At 42.9% G+C, this 20,351-nt stretch overlaps 1 protein-coding gene across 1 annotated transcript in view; it reads right to left on the minus strand.

Annotated features, from left to right (window-relative positions):
* Positions 1-11,585: 11,585 nt before the first annotated feature.
* Positions 11,586-20,351, minus strand: part of LOC112215743 (peregrin-like) — a 52,884-nt gene continuing 44,118 nt past the window's right edge. The window contains 15 exon segments of the mRNA XM_042299215.1: positions 11,586-13,336; positions 13,878-14,032; positions 14,647-14,759; positions 14,970-15,103; positions 15,243-15,390; positions 15,519-15,644; positions 15,647-15,775; positions 15,976-16,284; positions 16,443-16,842; positions 16,923-17,051; positions 17,179-17,310; positions 17,520-17,751; positions 17,869-18,386; positions 19,274-19,561; positions 20,036-20,225. Coding sequence (XP_042155149.1) covers positions 13,153-13,336; positions 13,878-14,032; positions 14,647-14,759; positions 14,970-15,103; positions 15,243-15,390; positions 15,519-15,644; positions 15,647-15,775; positions 15,976-16,284; positions 16,443-16,842; positions 16,923-17,051; positions 17,179-17,310; positions 17,520-17,751; positions 17,869-18,386; positions 19,274-19,561; positions 20,036-20,225 — 3,187 coding nt within the window. The 3' untranslated portion in view covers positions 11,586-13,152.

Genomic DNA, 20,351 nt, shown 5'->3' on the forward strand with positions numbered 1-20,351 from the left:
CACACACACACACACACACACACACACACACACACACACACGTACAGTGATTTCACTTGTTAAATTAACTTCAATCAATGTAGTTGAAGGGGAGGAGACAGGTTAAAGTTTTAAGCCTTGTGACAATTAAGACATTGTGTATGTGTGCAATTCAGAGGGTGAGTTGGCAAGACAAAAGATCAAAAGACTTAAGTGCATGTCCCGTGTGGTTCAGTTGGTAGAGCATAGCACTTGCAACGGCAGGGTTGTGGGCACAATTCCCATGAGAGACCAGTAGGAAAATAATGCATTCACTACTGTAAATTGCTCCAGAAAAGAGTGTCTGCTAAATGACAAAAAAGTAGGTGCGAGGCAAACTGATTTGTGTCAAGAACAGCAATGCTGCTGGGGTTTTAAGGCTCAACAGTTTCCTGTGTGAATCAAAATGATTCACCACCCAAAGGACATTCAGACAACTTGACACAACTGTAGAAAGCATTGAAATGTCAAATAGTTTTTTACAATTATTTCCACATGTAGCAAGCAAAGTGTTTGTATTGTCCAATCTACATGGGTAGTATGCAAGTCAGTCAGACAATAGTTTATTAGGTACACCCATCTAGTAGAGGGTTGGACCTCCCTTTGCCTCTGGAATAGACTGTATTCTTCAGGGCATGGAAACGTTGCTCAATTGGTATCAAAGGACTTAATGTGTACCAGGAAAACATTCCCCACACCATTACACCCCCGGCACCAGCCTGTACCATTGACACAATGCAGGATGGGGCCATACTGTTTACTCCAAAAACGGACTCTGCCATCAGCATGACGCAACTGGAACCGGGATATGTCAAACCAGGCAATGTTTTTCACTCCTAAATTGTCCACGGTTGGTGATTGCGTGCCCATTGGAGCCGCTTCCTTCTTGTTTTTAGCTAGATAGGAAAGGAACAGGTGTGGTCGTCTGCTGCAATAGCCCATCTGTGACAAAGACCAACTAGTTGTGCATTCCAAGATGTCATTCTGCACACCACTGTTGTACTGCACCATTATTTGCCCGTTTATGGTACGCCTGTTAGCTTGCACAATTCTTTTGCCGTTCTCCTTAGACTTCTCATCAAGGAGCTGTTTAAACCCACAGGACTGCCGCTGACTGGATGTTTTTTGTTTGTCACACCATTCTCTGTGAACCATAGACACTGTCATGCGTGAAAAGCCTAGGAGGCCAGACATTTCTGAGCACAAACAATCATACGACATTCAATCGAACAGTAACTGAATGCCTTGATGCCTGTGTGCCTGCTTTATATAGCAAGCCATGACCACGTATGTGTAGGAGCGAGCCATTTTGTGAATAGGGTGCTGTACCTAATAAACTGGCCACTGAGTGGCATCTAATTACTTTATTTCTCAGCGGCGCTGGCAGCAGTAAAAAAAAAGGTTAGGTGAATCAGGTCAGATTTGGATGGAGAGTGAGTGCGTTGTTCAAGATGGAGAAACAAAAGGCAAGACCAAGTGACAAAATGTTACATGATCAATGTTCATGATGAGTTGCGGAAATGAACCAGCACAAAAACACTGCAAAAAGCTAGTCGACCTACTTATGTAGCATCTAGCACTAGCAGCCACCCACGTAACATAGTAAATGTAAATCCGGGACACCACAATTAGTATCATATGTTACGTATTGTATGTTATGTATTAATTTGTGGATGTCCATCATCCATTTTATATGATATGTTACGAATTGCAATTCCTACAATATGCTATGAACTGCAATCCGTACATTACAGTGAGGGAAAAAAGTATTTGATCCGCTGCTGATTTTGTACATTGCCCACTGACAAAGAAATGATCAGTCTATAATTTTAATGGTAGGTTTATTTGAACAGTGAGAGACAGAACAACAAAAAAATCCAGAAAAACACATGTCAAAAATGTTGTAAATTGATTTGCATTTTAATGAGGGAAATAAGTATTTGACCCCCTCTCAATCAGAAAGATTTCTGGCTCCCAGGTGTCTTTTATACAGGTAACGAACTGAGATTAGGAGCACACTCTTAAAGGGAGTGCTCCTTATCTCAGTTTGTTACATGTATAAAAGACACCTGTCCACAGAAGCAATCAATCAATCAGATTCCAAACTCTCCACCATGGCCAAGACCAAAGAGCTCTCCAAGGAAGTCAGGGACAAGATTGTAGACCTACACAATGCTGGAATGGGCTACAAGACCATCGCCAAGCAGCTTGGTGAGAAGGTGACAACAGTTGGTGCGATTATTCACAAATGGAAGAAACACAAAAGAAATGTCAATCTCCCTTGGCCTGGGGCTCCATGCTATGATATGTTACGAATTTCAATTTGTTGTCACTATCGTTAGCTAGGTGGCTAACGCCAGCTAGGTGGCTAACGCTAACTTTAGCTAGGTTAGGGGTTAAGGGTTAAGGTTAGGAGTTATGTTAAACTGTTAAGGGGAAGGGTTAGCTAACATGCTACGTAGTTGCAAAGTAGCTAAAAAGTAGTAAGTAGTTGCAACGTTGCTAATTAGCTAAAATTCTAAAGTTGTTGGTGATGATTTGAAGACGCAACCTAATTAGCATTTATATACGTACCCATCCACCCTGACCAACCATCCTACTTTCGTTTTTGCTTTAACGCTGTAATATAACTTTTTAGGAGTGTCGTGGAAATTTCCTGTATTTACCAAATCATGAGAGCAAACCACGCACAAGTCAGAGTTATCATAAAGTCCATCTTTAATTATATGAGCTCCATCACAACCCTGTGACTCTCAGATCAATTCAGTGTCTATCAATGAATTCTCTGATTGTCCTTACACATTCCAACTGAGATCCTTTATAGCAAAGACACACATAGCCAGACAGCATTGGCCATAAATTATCGTTTAGCTTTGTCTCCTAAACTATGTTCTTTTCTCGCTCTCAGAACCATAAAACAAAACCTATCAACAGGAATATCAAATATCCCCTTCTTGACAAGATCACAGAGACACATTGACTGGCACACAGACATTGTGGAGCCAAGAGATAAATTGATTTAAAAGATATGTTTACATATGAAGACAATCTTGACCCCTCCCCTCTCTGCGGCCCAAATAACTTACCCCATGACAGAAAACAGAACTGCAACCGGCCCACAGTATTATACAAAAATATACATTCTGATGAGAAGTAACTCACAAACATATAATGAATATAAAACATCTTACTTATGTTACCAACTAATTCTAATTATTCCCCAACAGGAGACCTGACCAAATTCACATAGAAATGTGCATTATAGATCTCTCATTCTCATTGAACGCAAGTCTAAGAAGCGGTAGATCTGTTCAATGTGTGCTATTTCTATGCTTCCCATTCTTAAGTTTAGTTTTTGCATCATTTACTTTCAGTTTTGCACACCAGCTTCAAACAGATGAAAATACAATATTTTTGGTTATCGAAAGTATATTTCACAGCGGTTTAGATGGTACAATTCTTTACAATATACTTGCTTGTCTTGTGACATAAACTGAAATTATTAATTAACTATTACAATTTAAACAACCAGGAAATCTTCTGTCTTATGTAACCATAACATATTAATTTGAGTGTCCCGGATTTACATTTACTATATTACGTCTCGTCTATGAGACAAGGCTGCACTGCCTGGGCCTGGCAATGGCCTTGGGAAACATTCTTAGAACATAAAATGGTTCTTCAGCTGTTCCCATAGGAGAAATCTTTGAAGAACCCTTTCTGGTTCTAGGTCAAGCCCTTTTGAGTAGAACCTTTTACACAGAGGTTTCTATATGGAACGCAAAAGAGTTCTACTTGGATACAAAAAGCCAAAGAATCCCTTTGGAATCCTTTTTTTCTAAGAGTGTAGTGACTGTTCCTCTAGTGAGAATAACTTTCCTCCTTCTGTGAACAGTCTCTGAATGATGAGACGGATACCCCAGATAGTGAGTCCGGGTTCCAATGTGTAGCCTAATATAAATAGGCTACCTGTTAAATACTGTATATATAAAATATATATTGGTTAACTGAATAGTATGCTGTTACGTAGAAAATTCATTTTACAATCTGCGCTACGTCAGTGTATACACACACACACACACACACATTTCTGGTCCCCACAAGTATAGTCAAACACGTCCACACATACACACATTCTGCCTGTAAGAAGTAACAGGATGTTCTGTACCCTCTCTGACTCATTTTACATCTCCTTAACACTATGAGGGATCAACAAACGTACAGTGCATTCAGCAAGTATTTACACCCTTTGACTTTTTCCACATTTTGTTGTGTTACAACCTGAATTAAACATTTATTACATTGTCACTGGCTTACACACAATACCCATAATGTCAAAGTATATATTTTTTTTACATTTAAACAAATTAACAAATTAATAACAAATGAAATTTCTTGAGTCTAAGTATTCAACTCCTTTGTTATGGCAAGTCGAAATACGTTCTGGAGTAAACATTTGCTTAACAAGTCACATAATAAGTTGCATGGAGTCTGTGTTCAATAATAGTGTTTAACATTATTTGAAAAACTATCCTATCTTTGTACCCCACACATACAATTATCTGCAACGTCCCTCAGTCGAGCAGTGAATTTCAAACACTGATTCAACTACAAAGACCAGGGAGATTTTCCAATATGCCTCACAAAAAAGGCCACCTATTGGTAGATGGATAAAAATTAAAAAGTAGACATTGAATATCCCTTTGAGCATGGTGAAGTTATTAGTTACACTTTGGATGGTGTATCAATACACCCAGTCACTACAAAGATACAGTTGTCCTTCCTAACTCAGTCACCGGAGAGGAAGGAAACTGCTCAGGGATTTCACCATGAAGCAAATGGGGACTTTAAAGAGTTAGAGAGTTTAATGTCTGTGATAGGACAAAACTAAGGATGGATCAACAACATTGTAGTTACTCCACAATACTAACCTAAATGATAGAGTGAAAAGAAGCCTGTACAGAATACAAAAATATTCCAAAACATGCATTCTACTGTTTACAGAAAACTCTTTCAACAATTTTAGATGAAGGTGAGTGAAAAATGGACTGGGGGGATGAAATATACTTCTCCCATGGGCAAAGAAACTCAAAATGGGTGATGATATTAATTAACGATCATTTTGATCTGATTGTGCAGATTGTCCAAACACAAACATGGTAGATTGATGATTTAATATATGTTACTGGACCATAAACAGATATGGCTCATTAACCTTTACGAACCAAATAATGATGAGCCATGCTTCTTTGAAAATATATATAATAAATGATCAACCCTGCAAGCAACACAAGACTATTATTATGGTGGGAGATTATAATACAGGAAATCATGAATGTTGTGGATATATGGAGGATTAAATATCCTGACCTAGTGAGATATATATGGCGGAGGTTTAATATCCTGACCTAGTGAGATATACATGGAGGAGGTTTAATATCCTGACCTAGTGAGATATACATGGAGGAGATTTAATTTCCTGACCGAGTGAAATATACATGGTGGAGGCTCAATCAAGCTAGTCGTCTTGACTACTTTCTTATGTCATTCTCTCTGGCACCAAATCAGATCATTGGCATATACATGACTGTTACTGGATTTCCACGTGGGCAAGGATATTGGACATTTTAATCAAAGCCTATTGGATGTTTTTAACTAGGACAGAGGAATTTATAACATAATTTTTACGACAAAATAGGTACAGCAAATCTGATTATTGTATGGGCCATGCAATTCAGTACTCATCTATAAAACAAAAGCAATTTAAGTCAAAGGAGTCCATACTAACAAGGGAAAAATAAGGTCTAACAGAACAGATACAGTAGATAGCAATAAAAACTGTACCATAGAGGCTCAGAGTAAGTTAGAGGAAAAACAAAAAGAAATGGAGGAACTTTTTAAACAGTGTAATATGTGTAATATATTATAATATTATAATATATATATATTATAATAATAAAGCAAACTGGATGGAATATGGGGAAAAATACACCAAATAATTTATCTTCAACATCGAAATGCGACCAAAAATAATTTACTGAAACTTGTTACAAATGGAGTCACCTATGAGTCACCAAATTATATTTTGAAAAGGAAGCAAAGTACTTTAAGCATATGTTTTTGTTTCAGTCTCCTCCATCTCCTCTAACTGAAGCTAATTGTACAGTATAGATTTTTTAAAAATTAATAATGTAAAATGAACAGCCGTACAGAAAGTCATTTGAAGGTGAAATTAGAGAGGAGGAACTTTTTGATCCAATTAAAGCCTTTAAGTCTGGGAAAACTCCAGGGCTGGATGGCAAACCAGTTGAGGTATACCTAACCTTTTTTTGATATACTCAGAGTACTGTTATTAGCATGTTTAACCATTCCTATGTAAATGGTAGATTATCAGACTCTCAACAAGAAGGTCTGATTTCATTATTACTGAAACAGGATGCAAGTGGGAAATATAAAGATCCAGTCCATTAAAAAAATTGGAGGCTCCTTACACTTCAGTGTTGTGATGCAAAAATTCTTGCAAAATGTATAGCACGTAGAATTAAAAAGGTATTGTTCATTCTAATCAGACAGGTTTTTTACATGGATGATACATTAGAGATAATATAAGACAAGTACTGGAAACAATAGAACACTATTGGTAAACCAGGCCTGCTATTCATAGCGGACTTTGAAAAGGCTTTTGATAAAGTACGACTGGGGTTTATATATAAATGCCTTGAACATTTCAATTTTGGAGAATCTCATATAAAATGGATTAAAATCGTGTAAAGTAACCCTAGGTGTAAAATAGCAAATAATGGCCACATCTCAGAAAGTTTTAAACTGTCAAGAGGAGTAAAACAAGGTTGTCCACTATTGGCATATCTATTTATTATGGCCATCGAAATGTTAGCTATTAAAATCAGATCCAACAATAATATCAAGAGACTAGAAATACAGGGCTTAAAAACAAAGGTGTCATTGTACGCTGATGATCCATGTTCTTTTAAATCCACAACTTGGATCCCTCCACAGCCTCAGAGGATCTAGATAATTATTCTAACCTCTGGATTACAACCAAATTATAGTGTACTATATTACGTATTGGATTACAAAAAAATACTATTTTTATTTTACCATTTACCAATGAAATTATCTGATGGTGATGTTGATATACTCGGTATACATATCCCAAAATAAAAACATGAATATTGTGGTTAAACTAAAATATACTAATTGTTAAAAAAGTATAATATTTTTAAATGTAAAAAAAAAAGGTATAATCTTCGTAAATGATATTATAAATACGACTGGTGGAGATATGTCATACATGCAGCGAACTAAAACACATGGACATGTCTGCTCTATCCAACCCAAAAAATGTAACAACCAAAATATTGACAGCTGTGCCATATATATTGCAAAATAGTTGGATAGAGATTTTTGACGTACCGATTCCATGGCACATGGTTTAGGAACTGATATGCAAAACGACGCTGGATTCAAAACTTGAAATTGTTCAATTTAAATTATTTTTCAGAATTCTTGCAACCAACATAATGTTATTTATATGAGGGATACAACCTTCCCAGCTTCCCAGATTTTGCTGCGAAGAGGCAGAATCATTAGATCTGTCACGCCTGCACCCGCTCCCCCTCTCTGGTGCTCGAGTGCGCCAGGCGGCCCATCATTACGCACACCTGTCACCATTGTTATGCGCACCAGCACTTCATGTGACTCACCTGGACTATTACTTTATTGATTGCCTCCCCTATATCTGTCACTTCCTCAGTTTCTTCCCCGTGTCTGCATTAATGCCGTTTTGTTCCCCTGTCCAGACGCTGTCTGTTATTTATTAAATGTTCACGCCCTGTACTTGCTTCTCGTCTCCCAGCATCTGTCCTCACAAGATCAGTTGTTTTGGTACTGTCCATACGTAGCTTGTTTTTGGTCACAGGTTAATGAATGGCTGAAGAATTGCAATATTTACCTGGAGCTAACGCTGCAGATAGCACTACTGGGTGATCTGAAAAGTCATAGTCAATCAATCAATAGTATACTTTTAGCAAGAATTGTTCATTTCAATTTGCAGTCTGTCGCAACAATGAGAATAGAAAGGTTCAGAACTTTTGTGAAACAGCACAGTTGAAAAGTATATGGCAAATAGAAATCCAATATGGATGGTGTTAAGCGATAGATGGGAAGGGTTTAATGGAGCTGAAGGTTGGGACTAAAAAAAAGATAACTAATGTAACTAATGCCGTAAAACGTACCTGTAACTTTTTTGAAAGAGCACAGTTTGGAAGATACAAATAGAAATCAAACCGGATGTACATCATAAATATATGGGATAGGTTGAGGGTAGAGGGTTATAAACAAACTATTGTAAAATAGACTGTGTCCATCAAATGCATATAGTATGTTTAAGCTGGAAATAAAGGCCTAAGCGTTCACTAGTTTGCTCCAATTGGGGGAGGGTTGGAGGGTAATAAAGGGAATATCTAATAAAAAAATATGTGTATTTGTATGTATGTATTTATATGTGTATGTATGTATATATATATTTGCCAGAAAATATATGGAGGATTGGAAGTGAATGTCACGTGTGCTCCCTCTCAGGCCTCTAGGTCATCAGGCTGCTGATTATCCCACACACCTGTCACCATCATCAAGCGCACCAGCGCCTCATGACACTCAACTGGACTCCTTCACCTCCTTGATTACCTTCCCTATATATGTCACTCCCTTTGGTTCCTTCCCCAGACATTATTGTTTCTGTTTCATGTCTGTACATTTTTCATGTTTCTGGTTTTGTATTATGTTTCGTTTATTGATTAAATCACTCACTCCCTGAACTTGCTTCCCGACACTCAGCGCACATCGTTACAGTGATGCAGACAATTACATTGATGGAAGTTGCAATATTAAAGCTGATCTACATTTTAAAAATATAAATAAATATAAAATGAAATAAAGTTTGGGGCAAATCCAAAGCATCAACTCTTCATATTTTTGAAAATATATATATTTATAGGGGCTTGTGAGGCGAAGGTCAAGTCATGCGACCTCTGAAACATGACCCGCCAAACTGTGCTTCTTAACACCCACCCGCTTAACCCGGAAGCCAGCTGCACTAATGTGTTGGAGGAAACACTGTTCACCTGACAACCGAGGGCAGCCTGGAAGGGCCCGGCCGGACACAAGGAGTCGCTAGAGGGCAATGAGCGAATTAAAACCCTCCCCTAACCCGGACGACACTGGGCCAATTGTGCGCCACCCTATGGGACTCCCGATTACAGCCGGTTGTGATACAGCCCGAGATCGAACCCGGGTCTGTTGTGACGCCTCTAGCACTGCGATGCAGTGCCTTAGACTGGGACGCCACTCTTCACTTGGGAGGCCACTTCATATTTTCAAGCATGTTGGTGGCTGCATCATGTTATGGGTATGCTTGTAGTCGGCAAGAACTAGGGAGTTTTTTGGGGGGATAAAAAGAAAACCTAAAACACAAGGCCATATATACACTGGAGAAGACAGTGAAGGTTCCTAAGTGGCCAAGTTACAGTTTTGACTTAAATATACTTAAAGATCTATGGCAACAACCAATTTGACAGAGCTTCAAGAATTTTGAAAATAATAATGGACAAATGTTGCACAATCCAGATGTATGAAGCACTTAGACTTATCCAGAAAGACTCACAGCTGTAATCGCTCCCAAAGGTGATTCTAACATGTATTGACTCAAGGGTGTGAATACTTACAGTATGTAAATGAGATATATCTGTATTTCTTTTTCACTAAATTTGCTAACATTTCTAAAGCCAGGTTTTCACTTCATCATTATGGGTTATTGTATGTGTATGGGTGAGAGAAAACAACAACAATTGAATCCATTTGCAATTCAGCCACAACAAAAATGTTGTGGAATTATTGTGTAGTAATTTAATGTGGAATAAGTCAAGGGGTATGAATACTTTCTGGAGGCACAACTACCTCAACATCCACCTCAACAAATGAGACCACACACACACACACACACACACACACACACACACACACACACACACACACACACACACACACACACACACACACACACACACACACACACACACACACACACACACACACACACACACACACACACACACACACACACACACACACACACACACACACACACACATACATTGTGTTCAATTAGGTATAGTACAGAGAGAACTGTTGTGGAAACAGTAGCAGGGTTTGCTTAGAGAGATCATAGAGAGATATCAAATAACTCATGAACTGTCAACTGAAGAAAAACATCAGTGTCGACGCAGCTCTTTCATCTCATCTGTTCTTTGACCAAACCACTGGGTGATATCTATCAGTTCTTCCAGCTCCCACTCATCCTCCCTATGACTGTAAACAGGGGTGGGGGATTTATGGCAGAAAACAAAGATCTTTAGAAGAGTGGGTCATCTGTCTTCACAGATGCAGTCTCTTATCAAATTCACCCCAGCATTGCTATTCATGAAATTTTCACCATCAGGGCCCACCATGTTGTTGCATGTTTACTCAATATATATTTTTCTACATTGCCCTTCCCCACAGTGAAAAAACACATTGTCTCACATAACTCACAGGATCTACTGTTTTCAAGAGGGTAACCAAGAGGTGATAGTGTCACAACATAAATCAGTAATTATGTGTAAGAGTAGTAAGTGCGTTTGTGAAATGAGACCTTGTCAGTGTGTATGTCCTGTAGGCCTATGATGGATCTAGGTTTCATGATTAGGAACCTGCAGAACCGGAGTGTTGTCTTTGTGTCCTGGCAGTTACACCCTCCTTCTGCAGACAGGAGTCATGATGAAAAATAAGCCACCAGAGAGCATTGACTGTGTCCAATTTCAACACCTGACACACCCTGTTCATACCACCTCACTCAACACCCCCACAAATGGCCGCAGGAAGATGGTTTTGTTGTCAGTGTGTGAGAGTGACAAGGCAGTCAGATTTAGAGATGGAGGTCAAGCATGGCGTTAAGTACACTCACTCATTAATGATCCTGGTTGAGAATCACTGAAGGGAAGAACAGGGCTGTTGAAGAACACACAGGGGTATTCCACATGTTCTAACTTCCTGCTTACAAAAGGGAAATGAAGGTTGAGGAGCAAGATAAGAGCCCAGAGGGGTATACTACAATCAGGATCAAGGAGTTAGTCCGCTAACTTGCCTAAATATAATGAAATAACAAGCTTAAAAGGGGCTTGGTCTAATTGATTCAAAAACAAAAAACATAACTTTATCGTTCTTAATGAACCAGAAAATCTAGTTATTTCTGGTTGTTTATCATAGTTAGCTGGCTAACACATTGATCCTGCTTTGTCATACACCCCTTTGGTCCTGCTGTTCACCACTGTTTGTATAATGTCAAGTATGTACTTGTGTAATTAAATGTGATTAGATGTGATCGCTGCCTTCTGCTAAAATATTTTGATTGAGAGAACTTTGGAACTTAACAGGGAAATGCGGCAATGTTGTACACACATACACAGACATACACATTAACAGGCAAAAGAGAGCAGACCAGAACAAGGGTGTACAAAACTCAATTATTTTATTAAACTTCTATCTTATGTAATCTGTATATATAAAAGTTCTAAAGCCATTGGCCTGAGACTAGAACAGACAGTGAGGCTGGCGTGTTTTATCATATCCACATTAGTCCTCATTATTCACCAGCAGCCAGAATTGTACAACAGACAAGAACAAAAAGAGATGTAAACAGAGGCGACAAAAAAAATCATATACGGAAGAAGAAACGACTGCACAATGCAATGTTGTGAAGACGGTCAGTTAGACTAGTGGAGAGAAGACTGGAGGTCCTTGGGAGACGGAATAAATAGCAGGAAGATGCTTTGCTCAGTTGATTGGCCATGCCATCCAACCCCGTGCTCCATTGGGCCGTGATTGGACATGGGGTAAGAGGGGGCGGTGGCAGAGGGGTTGCTGGACCAGTGGGACTGTCAAACCATAAGTGCACACAATGGGGTGTGTGAATGTGTATATTTTCCTATGAGAAGAGCTTTGTGTGAGTGTGTATGCATTTCCCTGTTTGAATGTAGTCAGGTTCAAAATGATTGGCACCCTTGATAAAGATGAGTAAAATAGAGGTCTTTAGCCACGCACACTAGTGGTGGGTTTGACATCAAAATAAGGATGCGTGAGCAGAAAAGAACCCCATACCTACTGTCAAATCTGTTGGTGGATCTTTGACTGTATGGGGCTATTTTGCTTCCACTGGTCCTGGGGCCCTTGTTACGGTCAAATTTACCCAGTACTAGGACATTTTAGCCAAAAACCTGGTTGCCTCTGGAGGCTGAAACTTGGCCGCAAGTGAATCTTCCAGCAAGACAATAACCCCAAGCACACATCAAAAGCCACAAAGAATATGTCAATTGAACATAAAATAAGATCTCTCCCAATGTGTTCTTCAATCTCATTAAACACTTTTTCTAAAGGCTCAGTACCATTATCCTCATAAGGTCAGGAATTGAAAATAGGGGTGCCAATACTTTTTACCCCCACCATCAAAATCTCTTTCTCTGAGGAATTGTATTAGTATAAAATAACAATTTTTGCATACAATATAGCAGAGTATTTGTATTATTTATTTTATACAGTCTTTTTTGCTAATCTTTATCAAGGGTGGCAATCACTTTGGACCTGACTGTATACAAGTGTGTATGCGCATATTTGTGTAATACAACCCTCTGTTCGCAGATCCTGTTTTTCAGGAGCTGGTAAACACTCATATCAACCACATACAAGGACAATTTTCCATCATGATTCTGGGCATAGCATTGTCTTCCATCCTCTTAATACCCTTTTTGTTTCAATTCTCTTAAATACATATTTTACATCTCAGATTAAATACCACTGTGTGTGTCAACAAAGTACGTACGTACGTACGTACGTACGTACGTACGTACAAACGAACGAGAGAGAGAATGTTGCATGTGCTTTCCAATAGATTACACCGGCACACTGATTCTACTGTGTGCTGGGGTATGGCTCTCCAAGGCCACAGGGTATATCAATCAACACACAGACCTGAAAATAATACCCTATCAATACAACAGGAGGCCAGCAAAGACGTGTGTGTGCTCAGTCGCTGTCGCTGGTGTCACTGCTGGGGTCTCCCTGGACCTTGTTGCGGTGCTGCATGGCACGGTGGTAGGCCACCTGCACTGACTTGCGGATGTTGGACTTCCTTCCCTCAAGCATCTTCTCCTTGTCCAGCTCCTGGTCCACCCCCAGAGGAACCAGCTTAGAGCGCGGCAGCCACTGCCTACAGACATGGTCAGAAACACACACAGGGACATACAGTACAGGGTAGTAGCTTCTGCAGACATAATAGTAACTACTGTGTGAGCTGTGACCTAAAACAATGTTTTTTCTCTCTCTTTGTTCTCATGCAAAAGCATCCTCATCAACCACTCCTGACCCACTTCAGCTGACAAGCGATGGCTTTTTTTGCTTTCTTGCATTTATATGTCAAGAAAAGTTCCCTTTGTTCTTGTACTACTTGAAGACAGCCATTTGACATGCTTTAGTGAAAAGCTGCTGAGCTGCACGTTGTTGACTACAGCCAGAGGTTTGCTGATACACTCTGATTCTGGGTTTTCCGCTGCCTCTACTGAGTAAGAACCTGAGCTGTATAAGGGGAGGCCTCCAAGTCACCACATCTCTACCAGAGTGTGAGAGGGATAGAGGTTTAAGTGGAGTGAGAAAGCGGAAAATGAGTAGGAACAAAGAGAGAAAGAGAGAGAAAAAACAAACACAGATAACAGAAAGAGAGGCTGTATCAAGAGAAGAAACAGTGTACTGACCAGGTTCTCTTGTTGTCGAAGAAGAGAACCAGGAAGAGGTGTTCCCGGGCCTCCTGGGTCATCTGTTCCCCCAGCTTCAGGACTTCCAGGGGGGGCACGGGGATGGGGACCCCTCGGTGGAATACCCCCTCCCTGGGCATCTTAGGATCTATGATCTAAAGGGGGGAAGAGGAGGGTTAGAGGTAGATATATGATAGTTTCATGAATATGGTGTGAAGGGGCCTCCCGAATGGCGCACTGGTCTAAGACACTGCATCGCAGTGCTAGCTGTGCCACTTGAGATTCTGGGTACGAGTCCAGGCTCTGTCGCAGCCGGCCGCGACCGGGATACCCATTGGGCGGTGCACAATTGGCCAAGTGTCGTCCGGGTTAGGGGAGGGTTTGGCAGGCAGGGATGTCCTTGTCCCATCGCGCACTAGTGACTCCTGTGGCGTGCTGGGCGCATGCACGCTGACATGGTCGCCAGGTGTACGGTGTTTCCTCCGACACATTGGTGCGGCTGGCTTCCGGGTTAAGCGGGCATTGTGTCAAGAAGCAGTGCGGCTTGGTTGAGTTGTGTTTCGGAGCACGGCTCTCGACATTCGCCTCTCCCGTGTCCGTACGGGAGTTGCAGAGTTGAGACAAGACTGTAACTACCAATTGGATACCACGAAAAGGGGGTTAAATTAATATGGTGTGAGAAATATGATATTGTGCCTCTTTGTGGCCGAACAGAAATTTAAACCATGGTTTATCCTAATGTGTGTGTGTCCATCCATTGCAGGATTACCAGAGCAGGGTATGAAGGGTAGCCTCTACACTTGGCCCACACCAGGTCCAGAGCATCAAGGGAAGAGTAGTCATCTGATGGCATCCTACAACCTGATCGGCCCCGGCCCCACCCTACTGAGAGAAACACACGATACATCAGAATCACATACATACAAGTTTGCATCCCTGTTTGAGGGCCCAAAAAGGTGATTTTTTAGCACAGAAACACGCAAAACACTATTTTCACCTCCTAAACACACACACACTTTGGGAAAAGGAGAGGTAGAGCGACAGATGAAGATAAGTGCATGCCTATACGTGTGTGTGTAGTGTGTCACTCACAGTGTGAGACACTGCGTGACCCTCCCACAGAGTAGGAGTCATTCTCTGTCCCTGATGTCTCCTCACTGCTGTCCTCCTGGAAGGCGGAACGAGGGAACGACTGCTTCCCCCGGCCCTGCTTAGACGGAGTGGTACTGAGAGAGAGAGATAAAGAGAAAGACAATAAAATAGTAATTTATTCATCCTAAACCAAAATGTGTGTATCATTGAAAGTTCAGTTGTGTTTGACTATGTGACTGTGTATGAATGCCATTGTGTGTGGATTATAATTACCTGGTTCTGTCAGAGGCAGCGCTGCTGCTGCTGCTAGTGGTGGATTCAGAGTCAGAGCTGGATCGAGGGAGGCTCCTCTCATTCCTGTACACCCGAAAACTCTCTGTCACCGGCTGGTTGCCCCCAACAAAACCGTTAGTGGGCAGACCTAGGAGACAGAGTCATAACCATTACAGTTACTAGACTGACAGTCATAACTTCAAAAACACAAGTAATGACAATATAACAATGTAAGAAGTGTGATTGGGCGTGTGTGATTGTGTGTGTGTTACTCACTCGGAAGGAGGTCGTCACTGTCACTCTCGGAGCTGGAGCTGCTGTGAGGGCTGCGGGGTCTCTTCCTCTGCCGGGGGGTGGACAGGAGGGGCAGTTGGGGGGGACCAATCGGACTAGGGCTTACCCCGCGTCTCTGTTCTTAGGGGGGCGGCCCGGCTTCTTGGGGGGTCCGGCCGTTTTGGGGTTCTTCTTGGAGAAGAGGACAGAGGTACGACGTCCCACCTCTGGAGCTAGAGCCGAAGACGATGCACTTAGATCTACAGAGAGAACGAGGAAGAGCAAATGGAAGTACAGTATATCATATATCCCTCCTTCGTAAAAGGAGAGTTGGGAATTAATTACCAGTATGGTAGGGGTCGGCCAGTGTGAGATAGTTATGAACAGTTATTGATGCATTCATATGAATGCAATAGAGTGTATTTACTGTGAGTTAGTTTAGATATACCCTCAGTCTCACCCTTGCCACTGATCTCCTGACTGCTGCTCTCATCCCCCTCGTCATGGCGTCCCGTGGAGGAGGGGTGATGGGGGAGGGATGGTCCCCTGTCCCCTCCGCCCCCTGAGTCCCTGCCCCCCATGCACGAACCCCCCTCTCTCTGGTGGGCCAGTTTCCTCTTGATGACCGTCATCTCTTTCCTCAGGGCTTTGGCCCGCCGCGACCGACCGATGCTGTGCTTCCCCGAGCTGACCTCATCAAAGCGCGCCTGCAAAAAACACAGCTGCTCCTCCAATGGCAGCCGTCGCCGGTTCTCTGATAAGAGCAGGTCTAAGAGACAGAGAGAGATTTAACGCAAGTACAGAATCCCAAATGGCTATACAGCAACATAATAACTTAATTGGAAGAGTGCAACTGAAGGAAAAGGAGAAAGGGGGAGAGGCAGAAGTAGAAAAGCTGGTGGTAAAACAGGACTCCAAGCAACTCACCCTCCTCATTGGAAGAGAGCGGCCTGTCTCCGTCTCGGTCCCTCTCTCGTTCTCGCTCCCTGTCCCTTTCTCTCTCCCGCTCCCTCTCTCGGTCTCGCTCTCTGTCACGCTGGCTGTCAGGGCTGGGCTCTCGGGGGAGGTGCATGCCTGTGTCATAGTCCAAGCCAATTCGCTCAGCCTGTCTGCGGGCGGTTCTGATCACGGCCCCGCCCATCTCCCGGAGGCGCAGAGCGGCGCGGTAGAACACGGTGTCCTTGGCGTTGTATTTGAGACAATTGTTGACAATGAGGCCAAAGTCTGCCTCGAAAGCCTCGAAACTGAGGTAGCAGTGAGACTCAAGTAGATTCCACATGGTCTGGAAGTCCATAGGCCTCTCGATGTGGTCCAGGTAGTCTGGCACCTGAGGAGAAAAAGAGGTCAGGGTTAAAGCCCTCCAGCCACTGTGTGTGCAAATAACGTTTGTGTGTGCGTGCGTGTTACCTCAGCCAGAGGGACAGGCTCAGTGAAGAAGTTGCTGGTGTCTCTCTCCTGTAGTTGCTCCAGGGTGTTCCTCAGTAGGACCAGGAAGGGAGTTAGCTGCATCTCTAGTGCCATCTGCTGTACCTTGATCTACACATTCCACACACACTGTAAAAAAAACTGCTCACTGTGCAAACTGCCAGATGTCAAGTTTGTGTGTCAATATACAAATGTGCGCTTGAAGTATGGATGTGAGGAGTGTGTGTGTGTGTCTCACCGTCTCCCTCTTAAGTTTCTCTCTCTTGCGGATGAGCTCCACCAGTAGTCTGGCTCTCTCCAGGTCATGTCTCAGTCTCTGCCATGCTTTCAGCTGCTCCTTCAGAGCCAAGTTATTCTCCTCACTGTCCCTCTGGGGCACCAACACACACACACACACACTTGTGTAATGTAACGCACACTCAAAATAAACAGACACACACAAACTGGTTCGTTTGGCAGGATACAGCAGCACACTCACACCATTACAGCAGAATCAAACAACTCTCTCATTTACATAACTCTCTCTCACACACACATCAGTCCAAACACATGCAGAGCTTCCAGTAGTATTCTCCCTACCGCTGAGATAACACCACCAGACAGAGACGGTGTGGTGGTAACCTGTGACTCTGGCGCCTGCGGCTGTGGATGTAGCTGCTCTGTGTTGCGTTGCGACTGCAGGTGGGTCTGCAGCCGTCGCAGCAGAGGGACACCATTCCGGCTCTGCCTCTTCAGGGTCCAGTAGCTATGCAGTCGCTGCATAAACTGGCTTTTCCTGGGCACTGTCAGGTTACTGGTGATCTTACTGAGCCTGGGGAGGAACACACAGGGGAGATGGTAGGACTGAAGAGACTGGGAGAGTATGTGATGTCTGAATCTGTAATGCCTTTGTATCTGCAGTGAGTGTGTGTGCATACACTGTGTGTACCTGTGTGGGGGTATACAGGGCACAGAAACCACAGGCGCAGCGTTCCTCTTCTCAGCCAGTATCTTCCTGGCTCTCTTCATCTTCAGTCTGGACTTGGCCTTGGCCCTCTTGGCCCGCTCTGAGCTCCAGCCCTTGGAGTCATCATCGTGACCTATACTGGGCTCATCGTCCTCCTCCAGCTCGCCCTCGCTGTGGGAGGATCCCATGCTAGTCCCTCCCGCCCCTCCGATGGGGCGTGCAGAGCCGGGCGGGGTGTGGATGTCGCAATAGGCGGTCTTGCGAACGCTGAAGGAGGTGCCGTTGGCACCGGTCTCCCTGACAGGCTCCATCTTCATGTAGAGGCCGGCCTGCTGGGCGCAGGTGACGTGGAAGGCTGTGTAGCAGTTGGCCTTGTGGCACTGGATGCAGGCACCTGAGCCGCGCTGCTTGCAGATGTAGCAAGTGAGCTTCCATCGCGCCGGGGGGATGTGTTCGATGCTGTCGATGGGCTCCAGGAAGACAGTGTTGGCAAAACACACCTTGGGGAGAGAGAAAAAGGGGTGAAAAGGGGTCATTGCAACAGGATTGTCAACAGGACAGACTAGATGCAGACATGCACAGCATCAAAACTATCATACGGTTTGTCAATATACAGCTCAAGCACAGCATTCACACATACACTCCTACTCTTGAACTAGTGCTCAGAAATTAGTGCTTTTGAGGTCATTTTGATCCCCCCCCAAAAACAAACATTAAATGTATGCATTATGTGGGCTGAATGCTGTGCAGAATAAAACAATGAATAAAAGTACCATAACGGCATGACTGCCCATTACAGCTTACCACTTAACCATAATGTATTCATAGTACTTCAGTAAAATATTTCAGTTGTGTATATTACATTTGTTTTATTTGATTACTTTATTATTTAATTCCAAGTCATCTCATTATTATAAAGCTACTGCTTATGCTGTCTGATTTTTTTTTGTAGTAGTTCTTCAAAGTAAATAAGGCAAACTTTTATGACTGCTAAATACCAACCATCAGTCACATAGATCATGTATTTTCAGGTAAGGATAGCTCACCAAGCAAGTGCTCTCTATCCCTCTCGATTGTGTGTTCTTCTGTCTCTTCTCTCCGTCTCTGTGTACTCCCCACACAGACCGGACAAGTAGGCGCGCAACGGATTATGGTCATTGTAGTTAGTTTAGTACAGAAAACGTGGTCATTATGTTGACGACATCGCACAGTTCGGGCTTGAGCTGATTTATCTCTAGAGAAACTGCGCATTGAGCTCACAAAACTGAATTAAATGGAATTCAAATAATTGAACAGACGTCGGTCAATTAGTTGTTTAAAAAACAAATAACAACCTTGCACACACTCCTACCCTCACAAACTCTATTACCCTCGCACACACTCTCACCTCAGGGATCCAGAGGGCACACACCACATGGGCCCAGCGTGCGTCATCCGTCTGTTTGAAAGCTCCACCCTTGTTGGGGCATAGGGCACAGTCGACGGCCCGGCTAGGGGACTGGAGGCAGCGCCGACACAGCCACTGGCCCTCAGGGATGTAGGGCACACCGTAACACTCCTGGTGTACGGCCAGGTTACACATGTCACAGAACAGGATCACGTTGCTATTCTGACACTCGCCGTCGTTACAGATGCAGCAGACGGCATCTTCGTCGATCAGGGCGCTAGGGTCCATCTGGGAGAGAATGGAAAAGGGGGAGAAGAAAAGAGGAGAGGGTAAGGGGATAACCATTTAGGTCTTCAACCTTTTCTTGCCCAGGCAAACCGGCAACAGAGGGACCCAGTCATACCTGAGGAAAAAAAACGTGTTCACGTCTTGTCTTATCATCAAGTGAATGATAATGGCAAGGAGAATGAATCATCATTTTTAAATAAATATATTTGGTAGATAGTTTTTCATTATTTTGACCTCCCCACAATAGAATTGGAAGAGGAAGTGTAAACTCTAAACATATCCTAATAGCTTGAAAAGGTATTCCAAAAACATTTTTCGCTAAGAGCAGCTGGTTAGACAAAGATTAGCCATGCATGTCCAAGTCAAGAAAGCTTAACAGCAGCCAGTGGCACATGCTGCACTGGTAGTCTATCATATTGTGGTACAAAAGCTGTCACTCAGAGCGAGAGACAGAGTGTACCTAGTGTTTATCACCTTGTTGTGGCTCTCGAAGTAGGACTCTTTCTCCAGCCGGTCCATGAGGTACTCAAACACCTCCTGGGGGATGGGCGTCACCCCGTCACTACGTCGCTTGTCATTCATGATGTCCAGCCAGATGTAGTCCTCTTCATCAATGTCATACTCCACCTCCTCATCCAGCTCCTCTACCGACTTATCTATGTACCTGAGGGAGGGAAAAGTGTGGGGGGAAAGAGGATGCAGAAAGGATTTAGAGTGAGATAGAGTTTGGACATGGATACCTTCAATACCACCAGCCGAGGCAGGGTACTGTGACTGAACTGTAGTAGGA

This window comes from Oncorhynchus tshawytscha, linkage group LG16, assembly GCF_018296145.1.
Source record: "Oncorhynchus tshawytscha isolate Ot180627B linkage group LG16, Otsh_v2.0, whole genome shotgun sequence".
NCBI classification, from domain to species: Eukaryota; Metazoa; Chordata; class Actinopteri; order Salmoniformes; family Salmonidae; genus Oncorhynchus; species Oncorhynchus tshawytscha.